Source organism: Mustela lutreola, chromosome 16, assembly GCF_030435805.1.
Source record: "Mustela lutreola isolate mMusLut2 chromosome 16, mMusLut2.pri, whole genome shotgun sequence".
NCBI lineage: Eukaryota > Metazoa > Chordata > Mammalia > Carnivora > Mustelidae > Mustela > Mustela lutreola.
In genome coordinates, this window is record NC_081305.1 from 41,912,749 (window position 1) to 41,926,043 (window position 13,295).

The 13,295-nt window shown below is 50.7% G+C and overlaps 1 protein-coding gene and 1 long non-coding RNA gene across 2 annotated transcripts; both read left to right on the top strand.

Annotated features, from left to right (window-relative positions):
• Positions 1 to 974: 974 nt before the first annotated feature.
• LOC131818655 (histo-blood group ABO system transferase-like) lies at positions 975 to 1,782 on the top strand. Its single transcript, XM_059153287.1, is given in 2 exon segments — positions 975 to 1,606; positions 1,608 to 1,782. Coding segments are annotated over 2 exon segments (807 nt in total).
• Positions 1,783 to 2,655: 873 nt separating this feature from the next.
• On the top strand, positions 2,656 to 12,556 carry LOC131818764 (uncharacterized). Its single transcript, XR_009348930.1, has 4 exons — positions 2,656 to 2,879; positions 3,256 to 3,403; positions 7,373 to 7,787; positions 9,621 to 12,556. It is a non-coding gene; the product is annotated as an uncharacterized LOC131818764 (long non-coding RNA).
• The last annotated feature ends 739 nt before the right edge of the window (positions 12,557 to 13,295 follow it).

Genomic DNA, 13,295 nt, shown 5'->3' on the forward strand with positions numbered 1-13,295 from the left:
TCCATCCCCAAACTTATTGTAAGGATTGAATAAGACGGTGCACACTTAAGCAGCCTAATCCTAACAACAGAGTAAGGCCAGTAGTATAAAAAGCAAATGCTATGGATTTTAAGTAATTATTAAGAGAAAAAAGGATAAACATTTCCAGCCTGTAGATCTTCTGTCCCCTTCACCGCGTCTTCCAGATCAGGCCTCTGGAGGATGGCCCATGTTAGCTGCATGGATATGATCTTGAAGACAGTCTGATCTTGACTTTGTGGATTTTTTTTCAGGAAACTCGGTGCTTAACTCACAGCAGTTAAGGGCCAAGGGAAGGCCAGAGCATTTGTCCTGACCCTCTGGGCAGGATCTGGGGGCTACAGCCCTGCCCTGATTTCATCATAATCTCTGGCCTTGACCTTCTCAGTGGTCTCTCTTGAGCAAGCCGCCTGAATCTGTTTCAGGAGCTCGAGCTCTGATTTGTCTCCTGTACACTGGTCCTTAAGTTCAGCTATCTGTTGACTAAGACCTGACACCTGGTTTCTTGACGGCACCTCAAACGAAACCTGAATTTATCAAGGTCTCCTTGGATCCTGTCTTTGTCCACAGGGCATCCACGATGTCCCCATGCCCAGGTGCCCACTTGTGCAGGCCCAGGCCTCAGGATAGCCTGGGCTGCTGGACTAGTAAGCAGAAAGTGTGAGTGTGGATGTTTTAGGGTCGGGCGATCAGCTTCACCTCGCTTCAGGGAGACCACTGAGGGGGGGAAGTCGGGAGAGACAAGTACCCTCGTATCTTGGGGGAGACAAAAAGTGCATCCTCAGTCACACAGTCATGGCCCAGCGACTCCAGATCCTCACTGTGACACGGAAACGCTGCTCGCTTCATCAAGTGGCCTCGCTTCTTCTCCTAACGCCCATCATGACCTTCTCTGGCGATCAGGGTTACCTGAACCCAAGAAGCCGGAAGCTGGAAAGCATCAGGGTAAGGTCAGCATGCCTGTGAGAGAACGCAACGGCCTGCAAAGTGTAAAATTATCAAGAATGGTGTATCCTCAACCAGATGGTCTAACACCCTCTAGGAAAGATGTCCTTGTCATGACCCCTTGGATGGCTCCCATCATCTGGGAGGGGACTGTCAACACGGACATCGTGAATGAGCAGTTCCAGCTCTGAACCACGACCCTCAGATCGACTGTATTTTCTGTGAGGTCCTACACGATCTTCCTAAAGCAGTTCTTGCAGTCCGCTGAGACGTACTTCCTGGTGGGACACAGGGTGAACTACTGTATCTTCACTGACAAGCCAGAGTATGTTCCTCATCTCAGCCAACAAGAAGGGAAGCAGATCATCATCCTCGAGGTCCCGAGTTATACCCGTTGGCAGGACGTCTCCACGCACTGCACGGAGACCATCAGCAATTTCTCCCAGTGGTGCTTGTGGCGGGAGGTGGCTTACCTCCTGTGCGTGGATGTGGACATGAGCTTCAGCAACCACATGGGCGTGAAGATCCTCGCCTCCCTGTTTGGGACTCTCCATCTCGCCTACCTTGGGCTCAATCAGACCGACTTCCCCTATGAATGCCAGCCTCAGTCACATGCCCATATTCCTGAAGATGAGGGGACTTTTATTCCATAGGGGTCTGATTGGGGGGTCAATGTCAGAGGTTTACAGGCTGACCAGGGCCTGCCACGAAACCATGACGGTGGACCAAGCCAACCACATCGAGGCCGTGTGGCATGATGAGAGCCGTCTGAACAAATACCTCCTTTCCCACAAGCCCTCCAAGGTCCTCTCCCCCTAGTACGGGTGGCAGAATCCTCAAATGGGTTATTTGAAAGCCCGACAATTGATCTCATCCAAAATCATAAAGCAGAAAAGATTTAAAGCCTTGAAGACAAATTACAGTCTGAGAGCCTGGTGAGCAAAACTTCCCGGAAGGGCTCAGAGACAAGCAATGCTCAGCTCCCTGAGTCTTCCTCCTAAAACCAGTTTTAGCATGAAGGGTAGGCTCTACTGCCCTTTTCCTGCCTGCCTGAGGCCTAGAAGCACCCCTCTGAACTTAGGCCTAATGCCATCCCCTCCCTGTCCTCCTGAGACCACCAAACACACATATTTAAGCTGGGCTGAATCTTGGATTCAGATACAAAGTCCCAGAGTGGCCGCCACCCTTAGCTTCTCACTGTGGGCTCCCACCGCCCTTTCAGATCGTCCAGGGGGTGGTCCCAGCCTGTCCTGACAAAGGATCAGAGATGAGACCTTTCCCAGCTCTGCCAGGCAACAGGGGAGGAAGGGTGCAGACCCAGGAGCCTGCAAGCATGCCAAGTGAGGGGCAGGACAGGGGTGACCCAGGCCCAATGGGGGGGGGGGACACTGGATGGCACCCGCTGGCTGCAGAAGCTTTGGGGAGGAGCCGCCTGTGTGCGAGGAATCCCTGGACTCAGCAGAAAAGTCAGCGAGGTGCCCTAGTTCCAGAGCCCTCGGTGGCCAGCGAACCCTTCTCCAAGGCTCTGAAGGGCCACTGGCCAGGGGGACAGAGAACCCGCGCTCAAAGGGCTGGCTGGAGCGAAATGCAGCGGAGAGGAACAGGCGAGGGCAAGAGGCGAGGACAACGGGATTCGCTCGCCTCGAGGCTTGCGCACTGGGCTGCAGTTGGTGGCACCCGTTGACGCGCGCGCTCCGTGGGTACCGTCCGGGACAGCGGGGATGGCTCCTGGGAAGTGGGTCGGCCTCCTGTGCGTCTGGCTCCGGACAGCCGCCTGGCGTCTGGGCCCTGGGTCTTCCGTTCTCTCCCTTGGGTCACCGAGGACAGTACCGGTCGTCCGGAGTACCGGGGCCGCGACCGTCTGAGCGAGGAGCTGACTCAGCGGCAGTGCTAGATACAGCCTGATGCCGGGGAAGGTGGGGGGCGCAGGCCAGGGAACTGGGGGACCCAGGGCTCCAGGGAGGCGGCGGCAGGGGCAGTGTCCGGGATACGGGGGCTGGGGGCGGTGCGGTGAGGGACCCGGGATAGAGCAGCAGCGGCCGCTAGGGCCGCCAACCGCGTCCTTCCAACCGCCACGGACCGAAGCCGTTATGCCAGGCCCCCGCCGCCGCCCGCGGGGAGCGCAGGGCGCCGGGCCCCGACCTCTGGGAGTCTCTCTGGGGCCGCCCCCTCAGCTGCCACCCTGGGAAGGCCCGAGCCATTAGTAGGAGAGGAGCCCCTGGGCTGGCTTCCCAGGCGGCGCCCCACATCACCCTTTCCTGGAGGTCAGAGCCTCTTCTCTTTGCTTTACAGGTTTGGCCAAACCATATGGGAGGCCTAGAACTTTCCTCAGCTCACACAGGCAGTAGTGGCCCTGCCAGGGCTTGACCCAAGCTGTCTGATTCTACAGATCAGCCTGGACCCACCAGACCCTGGTGACTCCCCATCACTTACACATCAGGTGGTCCTTTTTTTTTTTTTTTTTTTTTTTTCTTAAGACCTTAAGGTACTTAGCTAGGGGCACAACTCTTCTAAGTGGGCCTTGACAAACGGGGCCTTAGGCTATACGAGGATGTGGGCAGGGACCACAGCTGTCAGCACATCTCCATGGCAGAGCTCTCTTGTGATTGCCTCTTGCAGCAAACCACAGGGCTGGCTGGGAGCTGTCTTCCTCCAGGGCGGGGATGGGGGAGGCCCATCAGGTGGGCACAGGATCCCCTGCTCTGAAAACTCTTATACCCCAAGGGCACCAACTTTTCGCAGAATAACCCCATAGATGAGGTTTCAGAGTCCTGGTCAAAATGGACAATTGGCCAGTATTAACTTCTCTAGGCCACAAACACGGTATGCATCTCCATATATGAGGTCTTTCTAAATTTCTCTATGCAATATTTTCCACTAGCAGCCAACACTGAGGCCTCTGGGTCAGATTCAACCCACAGCCTGTTTTTGTAAGGTGAGAGAGCAAAGAACCATGCAACAATGGAAAGTACTTGTAGCATACACACATGCACGTGCACAAATATGTGACTGAGGTTTGTGAGCCACAAAGCCTATAATATCTATTTTCTGGACTTTTAAGAGCATGTTTGCAACCACCCTCTTATAGTTTTGTGGCTGTAGATCTTCCACAGCTTTTGCTAATTTATTCCTATGGACTGTGTGGGCTTTGTGAAGTTTATTTTTCAGTAGTACATTGGTACTTTACAGAACATGCTATGATCACATAGCTATCGCATTCTGGAAGCTTCTTTGTAGGTTCCTTAAGATTTTCTACATATGCAGTAATGTTTCCTCTGAATCGTGATTCTATGACTAAAGCTAATTGACTTCCCTTTTCATCTGCATGCCTTGAATTTCTCATTCTTTTCCCTCTGCAGAGAGTAACAGCAGTCAGCATAGCACCGCCAGGCATTTCTTGTCTTGGGAAGACTTGGCAGCCGACTACACAGCTGTCTGTGAATGATCTCCCAGGTCCAAGGACAGGAGACAGGATCTAGCCTGGCTTAAGAGCTTTACCCAAGGGCACCCACATCCCATATAATAATTCCACGGCCCATCGTTCAGGGTCCGGACTGAAATGGACAACATAGCAGTGTGACCTTTTCCCGGGCACAAGTAGGATATATGGATCTGTACATATATTGTACGTGTGCATTACACGCGTGTTGGTGTTTGGTAGCACACAGACAAAGCAGTTGCCTTTTGTATGTTGACCTGACACAGGAAACTGGCTCACTTCATTTCCTCCTTCTTGGAGCTTCTTCGTAAACATGTAGATTGGTTTTCTACATGCACAATCACATCCTCTATGAGAAAGGCACTTTTGCTTCTTTTTAAACATGTAGGTCTTTGAGTAGTTCCCTTTACCTTCGACATTAGCTCCAAAATCCAGGAACATATTGAGTGGCGACAAGTGGAGACAAAGCTCATCCCTTCCCAGTTTCTGATCAGAGGGTAAACACATTCATTGTGCCGTTAATTGGAGTTTTTTGGTAGATGGGCTTTATCACACAAGTGAAACCCTCCCATTCCTACCTTGCTGAGCCTTTTCCTCTGAAAGGGGAGTCAATTTTGTCAATTGCTTTCCCCACAACCATTGAGAGGATCCTATGACTTTCCCCCCTTGGTCTCTTAATCTGATGATCATACATTAATGCATTATTAATCACTCAAAGCAACCTTACGTTCTTGAGAAAAAGCCCACTTAATCATGCTAGATCATGCTTGTATATTTGGGAAGATTTGACTTCTGAGAAGGTTATCAAAGATTTCCAGGGCCATCAGAGGCATTCTCCTGTCCTTTTGTTTCTGGTGAGTTTGGGGCTGAGGGTAACTAACACTGGATTCCTAGAGTGGGTTAGCAAGAGTTGCCTCCTTGTCTATTTTCTGAAAGAATTTGGATAGCACTGTTAAATAATGTCATTAGAGGTTTTCTAGAGTTCATCAGGGAAAAACACAAAACATTTGGAGGCAGAAATGTCATCCTTGCAAGGTAACATCCTTGTTACCATTTTCCTGTCTTCCTGTTGGGTTGTCATAACGCCCTGATGTTCATAAAATATGAATTCTTTTTTAATTTCCCCTTCAGTCACAGTAGGGGTTTGTGAGTTTTATCAATATTTTAAAAATTCCTCTGTCAGCTTAGTTTTCAGCACTGTGTAATTTCAGTTTCTTATTTTGGATCTTATTTAAACCAATGGCTCTTGTCTAAGGATGGAAACTTGAACCACTATTTTTAATTCTTTCTTATTTTTTTCATATAAACACATGAAACTACAAAGTTTCCTGACACACTTTGCCTTAGCTGTTTCTCACAAATTTTTACCTTCTCGTTTTAATTATCATTTACTTTATTGTCCCATTTTTTTCTTATTCCCCTTTGACTCACTGGTTCTGAAAGAATATGTTTTGCTTTATGTCTGGGTATTTGAGGAGGCTCTACTCATCTTATTATTGATGCTACGTTAATTCTATTGTGGTCAGAGAGAATATTCTTCGTGGTGGGCACTGGGTCATGACTGCTCCTCCTTCCCTGCCTTTTCACGTGATATTTCCCTGACCTGAAAGTAGTCCTTCTCTACCAGGCCACTTGGTTCTTCTCGAATGTAAAGTTCCATCCGTCCCACCCTTGGTTTTACATCCTTCCTACCAGCTTCGAAATCCCCACCAGTCTCCCCTCCTCAGTAATATTTGGTTTATTCGTCAGACTCTCTCGATATCGTAAATTCCTGTGCAGCAAGAGACGCCTTTAAACGTTGTGTCACGAGGGTGTGCCGCAATGTCAAGCCTAGGGTCAGCCCCAAATAAATGTTTGATGAAAGAACAGGTAAGAAGCTGAGGGAAAGGCTGGCCTTTTTGCTGTCCCCCAGCTTAAGGTGGTTTTATGGGCTGCAAAATGAGTTAGAAAAGATTCTGTTTTTAGCAGTAAAGTCTAGTGGAGACACGGCCTGACTCCAAGGCCAGCCAAGCTTGAATGACGTTCTAACTCTTGCATTTGACATATCAGAGGGTTCGATGGGAGGAAGACTTGCTTTTCAAAATAGAACCTACCCAGCTGTTGACTGCATTAATGTACAATCACCATATTAAGAGACTGGGGGAGAAAGCCATAGGATCCTCTCTTGGTTGCAGGAAAAGCAATTGACAAAATTGACTCCCCTTTCAGAGGAAAATGCTCAGTCAGATGCTTTAAGGCAGCATGAGAACAGTATCTATATATTGATCCTTGACTGAAACTTTTCAAAAATTATAAAAGAGACTTGAGTTTTTCCTTTTCCCTACCAAGCCAGTTCTCCCTGGGTGGCGTGTGAATGTGTGTGGATGCTTGGCCTAGTGCAAATGAACGAGGACACTAAGCTACTTTCCACAGACTACAGTGGTAGAGCGTGGTTGGCTTACAAGTTGGTGTGGCCTCCACGGAAGCCGGGCATCCGGGGAGAAACTCAGAAGGAAGAGGCGAGGGAGAGCCATGCCCTGTGTCCGCCCCCGCACCTTGCTTCCCTCTGGGCTGCTGCCCCTGACACAGCAGACTGCAGAAGTCAGCTCCTGCTGCCTTAGCGGTACTGCCTCTGCAGCCTACATCCTGGGCCATGGAAGCTTTGCACAGTGACGTTGGGCTCAACACATTGCCACTTGTACAGGTCAATTCTGCTTCCCTCATCGAGCTGAAGAAGCCAAACACATGAGCAGAGGCTCGATTAACAAGAACAACGTATGTCCGTGTATGTTCTGTCTGGGAACAGAAGGTCAGGGCCCACTGAAACCAACTGGGGGGAGGCCCGGGGCAGCTGCAGGCCGCAGTGGGTGTCCTGCCGGTTTTAAGACTAGAGGAGAACCAGCCTAGAGCTCGAGCCTTCCAGGCCAAGAGTGGAAAGCAGAGTGTTTGTTGCACGCTTGGTATTTACGGTTCTCTCCCTTCTCCCTACAGTGCACCATTCCAAGCCAGTGTGTCCTCCGACCAGTGCCATCGGACCCCACAGGCACAGAAACATGCACAAACACCCCGAGCTGTCGGGCCTCTGGCTGGCTCTAGGAAAACAGAAAGCAGCTTAAGTTTCTTTGATGGAACTAGATGCACCGGAGCCTGTGTCCAGGAGAGCAAACCCGGGAGTGAGGGCCTGTGGCTGCCGCCATGTGCAGAGTAGTCTTTTGATTCCTAGTTGCCGAGATCCTGGTTCTTGCAGGAGAAGATGACCTGTGGGTTGGTGGTCCTACCCTCGTGTCCACAAGGAGTCCCTGGATAGATGACAAGGCTGCCGCAAGGCAAGGCTGCTCCTTGCTGGACCCGCTGAAGAGGCAGCTGTGATCTGGTCGACGGGAGGCGAATGAGGCCCCAAGCTCAGGTATTTTCTCAGTCGTGTGCGTTCCTACAAAGTCAAGGGGGACATCCCGGCCGGGAAGGTTCCAGTGGTCTGAATGAAGGCCACGCCCCAGGTGTCTTCCTAAAAGTGACGTTGTCCCATCTGACTGTAGCCACATGCTCTGGCCATGAGCCTCCCCAGCTGCTGCGAATGCTGGTGGAACAGGGAGTGTGCACAACCACAGCTCCCGTGCTGTCGCCTCCCACGGCGCTCCCCATCCCCTGTCTGCATGGATGCCAGGTGCCCAGAATGTGTTAGGGACAGTCTTTTCTCCAGCCACACCCGTGGTGCTGGCCCCTCTGATGGCAACAGAGGTACCCTGGCCAGGTGGCCCAGAAGCATCTGGCAGAAGCACGAACAACAGCATCCTCAGGCCCAGCTTTCTTCTCTTTGGTGGTAGCTTTTCTACCCGGAATAGTTTGGCTCTGGCCAGACAGGTCCCCAGCAGACAGAGAAAGGGAACGCAGCTTCTCCACGCCAGTTCTCGTCCTGGACCCTCTCACTGGAACTCTCCCTGTGCCCTGGACGAGTGGAGCGCGGGGGCCGGACTGCACGTGGGAGGAGATGGAGCTCCGAGCACAGGTGTGGTGTGGCCGCTCTCACTGTGGCTGAGGGCTTTGGCCGATGGCTTGCAGGTGCCGGGACGGGAGGACCAGCCCAAGTGTCTTCTGTCGTGTCTGTTGTCAGCGATGGTATCTCTGCTGGAGGGACCAGTGTGCTTGGCCTGGGGATTCTGGCTGGTGTGACTTTGGGCAGGAAGGACTGTGTCTCCCAGGGGAGGTTCTCTGTCTCCAGGTGGGATGGAGGCTCTGCAGGCTGTCAGGACTCCAGGGTTCAGGTCTCAGACTCCCCCAGCATGAGCTTAGGTACGGAGTGTCCCCCTCGGCCCTGCACTAAGGCAGAGTGCTTCAGTCCTGGAGCTGGGGCCTGGGGGGACACGCTGGCCCTAGAATAGTCTTTAGCCAAAGGACCCGCAGATGCCTTGAAAGGAAATGGTCTGGAGTCACGTTAGCAAAGCTGAGCCTTGCCGAGTGCCGGGCATCCAATGATGGCCCCACATCAGCAGATGAGGCTGGCTGCCAAGATGCCAAAGGTGGGACGCAGAGGTTCAGACTGCCGCTTGTGTTGCAAGGCCAGGTTTCCCAACGGGTGAGAGGTAGCAAAGCAGCCGGGTGCAAGGGTTCATCCGAAGGAGCCTGGGAAGGGGCCTGGCAGCCATATCAATTTCATCAGAGTCAAAGGCAGGCCTGGATGTTCAGTTGGCTGTTGTTCTGCCAGTTGGAGAGTCGGCTACTGCAACAACAGGGACCGACCAGCTAGTAAAGTTGGGGGCACTGGGGAGGGTGACTCTGCTCCTGCCCATCAGGACCCCACATGTGACGGAAGTGTGACTCCCGGGCTCAGGCAGAGGTTCAGAGTTGGGGTCGGGCTCCTGATTATACGGCAGGTGGACTGGTGGAGACTGGACAGGTTCCACCCTGGCGGGTCCCGGTTAATGAGGAGGTAACAACAGTGTATCCTTAGGGAAAGCAGAAGGCAAAAGCCTGGGAATGGGGAGCTGAGCCCACGTGGTGACACCCAGGTCCAGAACACGCGGGGAGGTCACCTGTACAGAGGTGCTGACTGCCCCGGGGGAAGAGATGGGGAAGCAGGGATGGTTGGGTCAGTGAAAAGTGAGGCACTGGTGGAAGTGGAGGAGGGACACGGGTCTGGATGAACGGGTGAATGGCCCCGGGCTTGAGGAAAGGAGCTGGTCAGGAAGGGAAGCTTGCTTTACGTTGCCCATGAAGAGCTGTGTTTGCCCTCTGATCTCAGGAACCCGGTATGTTGTTTGGATGTGCCCCGACTGCCTACTCCTCCACGGAAAACTGCGCTGTGGAGCCCGATGCTTGTGACTCATCACTGGAATGTGTGACAGGAAAGGATTGTCCAGTAAAGAGGCGGAAGCAAGGGCACCAGAGGGCAAAGGGTGGGGCTCTTGGCCCTTCTCCAGTCCCTATGGGATTTCTGCCCCTGGTTGTAGGGCTTGGGGACTGTCCTTCCTCCTCCTCCCCACCCCTCCCTCACCCTCTACCACCGCCCCCCCACACTCCCCCTGCATGTGGGCACACTCTGGACTGCTGGTGCTTGTTGCCAGCAGCAGGGGGACCGCTGGGGCTCTGGGTCTGAGGTCTCCTCTGCATCTGGCCCTGGGCTGTAGGTGACGCACTCTGTGTCTCTTAGTTCCACTAGCCATTGTTCCTGGGGTCAGAGGAAGCAGAGCCTGCTCAGAGCCAGGCTCTGGAGCACCCCACATCTGGATGGTCTGGGGGCCTGGCTCACTCTAGGTCAGTGCGGGAGAAACGCCACGGGAACTGTTGATGTTGGGCTCTGTTTCTGACGGGAAAAGGTGCACCCAGAGTCAGGGAATGGCTTCACTGGATGTGCGATAAGGGGGATAAGGAGTGCCCCAGCCACACAGGGAGTGATTTTTCCCGGCTTCTTCCTTTCAGGCGGCCGCCACAGGCAACACCCATTTCCCCTCACATCCTACCTTTCCTCCGTGATGGTGGGTCTGGTTTCTGGAACATCTGCTTACAAGGGAAGCTGTCTGTGGTCTGTTCTAGTCCTGGAGCAAGACAAGGACAGCCTTGTTGCAGTCCTGGAAAAGTGTGAGTCTTAAGCATCGCCACGTGTGCTGTAATGCTTTTGCAGTGGGGGCCGTTGGAGTGCCCTAGCCTGCCCAGGTGCTGTACCCCACCACATCCCTCCAGGCAGCTGGCTTCTCTTCACTTCCTTTTACACATCTGACAAGTGACAAACAGCACGAACCCTCGGGGGTCTTCAGGAGGTCCCACGTGGGAGTGAAGGCGGGGGCTGAAGCTGGTCTGTCTGATTCCAGAGCTCATGCATGCACCCCTTGACTGGAGCCCCCTCATCAAGCAGGCATCATGGATGACCATTTCTCCAGTCCCGATGCCCAGCTCCCCGGCTCCCTGTGAGGGTCCCACGCCGCCCACTAGGTCTGAGTTGGCTGCTCTCCTGAGGCCCACACAGGCCACCCTGGGCTCCAGGCTGCTCAGAAGGTGGAAGACAGAGGCAGTAGTCGCCCCACATCATCCCATGTCGCATGTGTTGTAGCCTGGGGACAACCACACAGCTGTTCGTGGGAACTCTTCTCCCAGATGCAAGGACACGAGAGGCGCTGCAGCTGGGGCAGAATCTGCTCAGCTGTCACGGCCTCAGGTCCCAAGGCACAACCTCTCCTGGTCACTTAACCTTGCTCTGCCTTCGGGAGAAGGAAATTCCCTCCAATTCCTACTTTACCAGAGACCTTTTGGAAAGCTATGGTCAACTTCATCAATTACTTCCCCTACAGCTTTGAGAATGCAGATGGCTTTTCTCCTTTAGTCTCTTACTATGGTCAGTTGCACTGACTGCTTTTACATAGGAAACCAACCTTGTAGTTTCTGCTGCAAGTTTCTGCTTCCACTTGGTCATTCTAGAGGATCTTTTTAAATTTGGTTATGATTGATTTTCTAGTAATGTTCAAGATTGCCATATCTGTGTTTGTGAGGAATAGTAATCTGTACATTTATTATTATATTTTGGTAAGAAGGTTGTGCTAACCTCATTGAATGGATTTGGAGGATGTACCTCCTTCTCTATTGTCTGAGAGTTTATAGGACCCTGGTATCATAACTTCTATGTGTGATGAAATTCACCAGGAGAAATCTTTGAACCTACAATTTTCTTCCTAAAAAGGTGTTTATAGGGACGCCTGAGTGGCTCAGTCGTTAAGCATCTGCCTTTGGCTCAGGTTATGATCTCGGGGTCCTGGGATTGAGTCACACTTGGTCACACTTGGTCTCCCTGCTCCACTGGGAAGCCTGCTTCCCCGTCTCCCACTTTCCCTGCTTGTGTTCCCTCTCTCGCTGTCTCCCTCTCGGTCAAAGAAATAAAATCTTTTTTAAAAAAAGGTGTTTATAATCACCTTATCCTTTGTATGTCTTCTAATCTATAGCAATGTTCTCCCTTTTCCCGGATATTGATAATTAAAATTTCACTTTTTATTTCATGATTGATCTTAGTAGACATTTATCAATTATATTAGTCTTTTACAACTCTAACTTTAGCTTTATTAATATTCTGTGCTATTTTCATTTCCATACCAATATTTGTTATCTATTTCTATTTTGTAACAAATGTGCTTTCTCTTGTCTTTTTAGGATAGAAAGTTATATCCAAGTTTTTAGATCTTTCTTATTTTTTAAAATAAACACTTAAAGATGCAACATTCCTTTACTCACTGCTCTAACCACATTCTACAAATTTGGTTTCCTCTGGGTTACTTGGGTGGCTCAGTCTGTTAAGCCTTTGCCTTCAGCTCAGGTCATAATCCTGGGGTCCTGGGTTCGAGTGCTGGAGTCAGAGTTGGACTCCCTACTCAGCAGGAAGTCTGCTTCTTCCCTAGCCTGCTGGTTCTTCTGCTTGTGCTCTCTCTGTCAAATAAATAAAATCTTAAATTTTTTTTATTTGCTTTGTTTCAGTTATCATTCAGTTCAAATTATATCTAACTTTTTATTGTTCATTCTTTGATCCACTGGTTATGTGAATGTATGTTTTCCTTTATTTCTAAATATTTGCAGATTTCCTAGATATCTTAGTTATTGGTTTCTGGTTTAATCCCACCATGTTCAGAGAAAAAAACTGTATCTATGTTCAACTTTGGAAATTTGTTGAAACACATTTTGACCCAATAAATACCTAACTCAAGGACATTCCAAGTTTACTTGAAGATTTTTTTTTAATTTATTTTTATTTGACAGAGACATAGGTAGATACAAGTAGGCAAAGCAGCAGGCAGAGAGAGAGGGAGTGGGAGAAGCAGGCTCTCCGCCGAGCAGGGAGCCTGATGTGGGCTCGATCCCAGGACTCCAGGATCATGACCTGAGCCAAAGATAGTTGCCCAACAAACTGAGCCACCCAGGTGCCCCCATCCGGTTCACTTGAAAAATAAACATGTTTGACCCAGTGAATGGCACTACTAGCTATTTACCCAAAGAATATAAACATAGTGATCTGAAGGGCCAAGTGCACCCCAATGTTTATAGCAGCAATGTCCACAATCGCCAAACTATGGATAGAGCCCCGATGTCCATCGACAGAGGAATGGATAAAGAAGAGGTGGTGTATATACATAATGGAATATTACCCAGCCATTAAGAAGAAAGAAATCTTGCTATTTGCAATGACATGGATGGAACTAGAGGGTATTATCCTAAGCAAAATAAGTCAGAGAAAGACAAAATACCATATGCTTTCACCCCTATGTTGAATTTAGGAAACAAAACATAAAAGGAAGGGAAGGAAAACTAAAGATAAAAACAAAGAGGGAGGCCATAATAGACTTTTAGCTATAAAAACCAAACAGGATTGTTGGAGGGAAGGTTCTTGGGGTGTTGGGGTATGTGGTTGACAGGCATTAAGGAGGGCACCTGAAGTAATGAG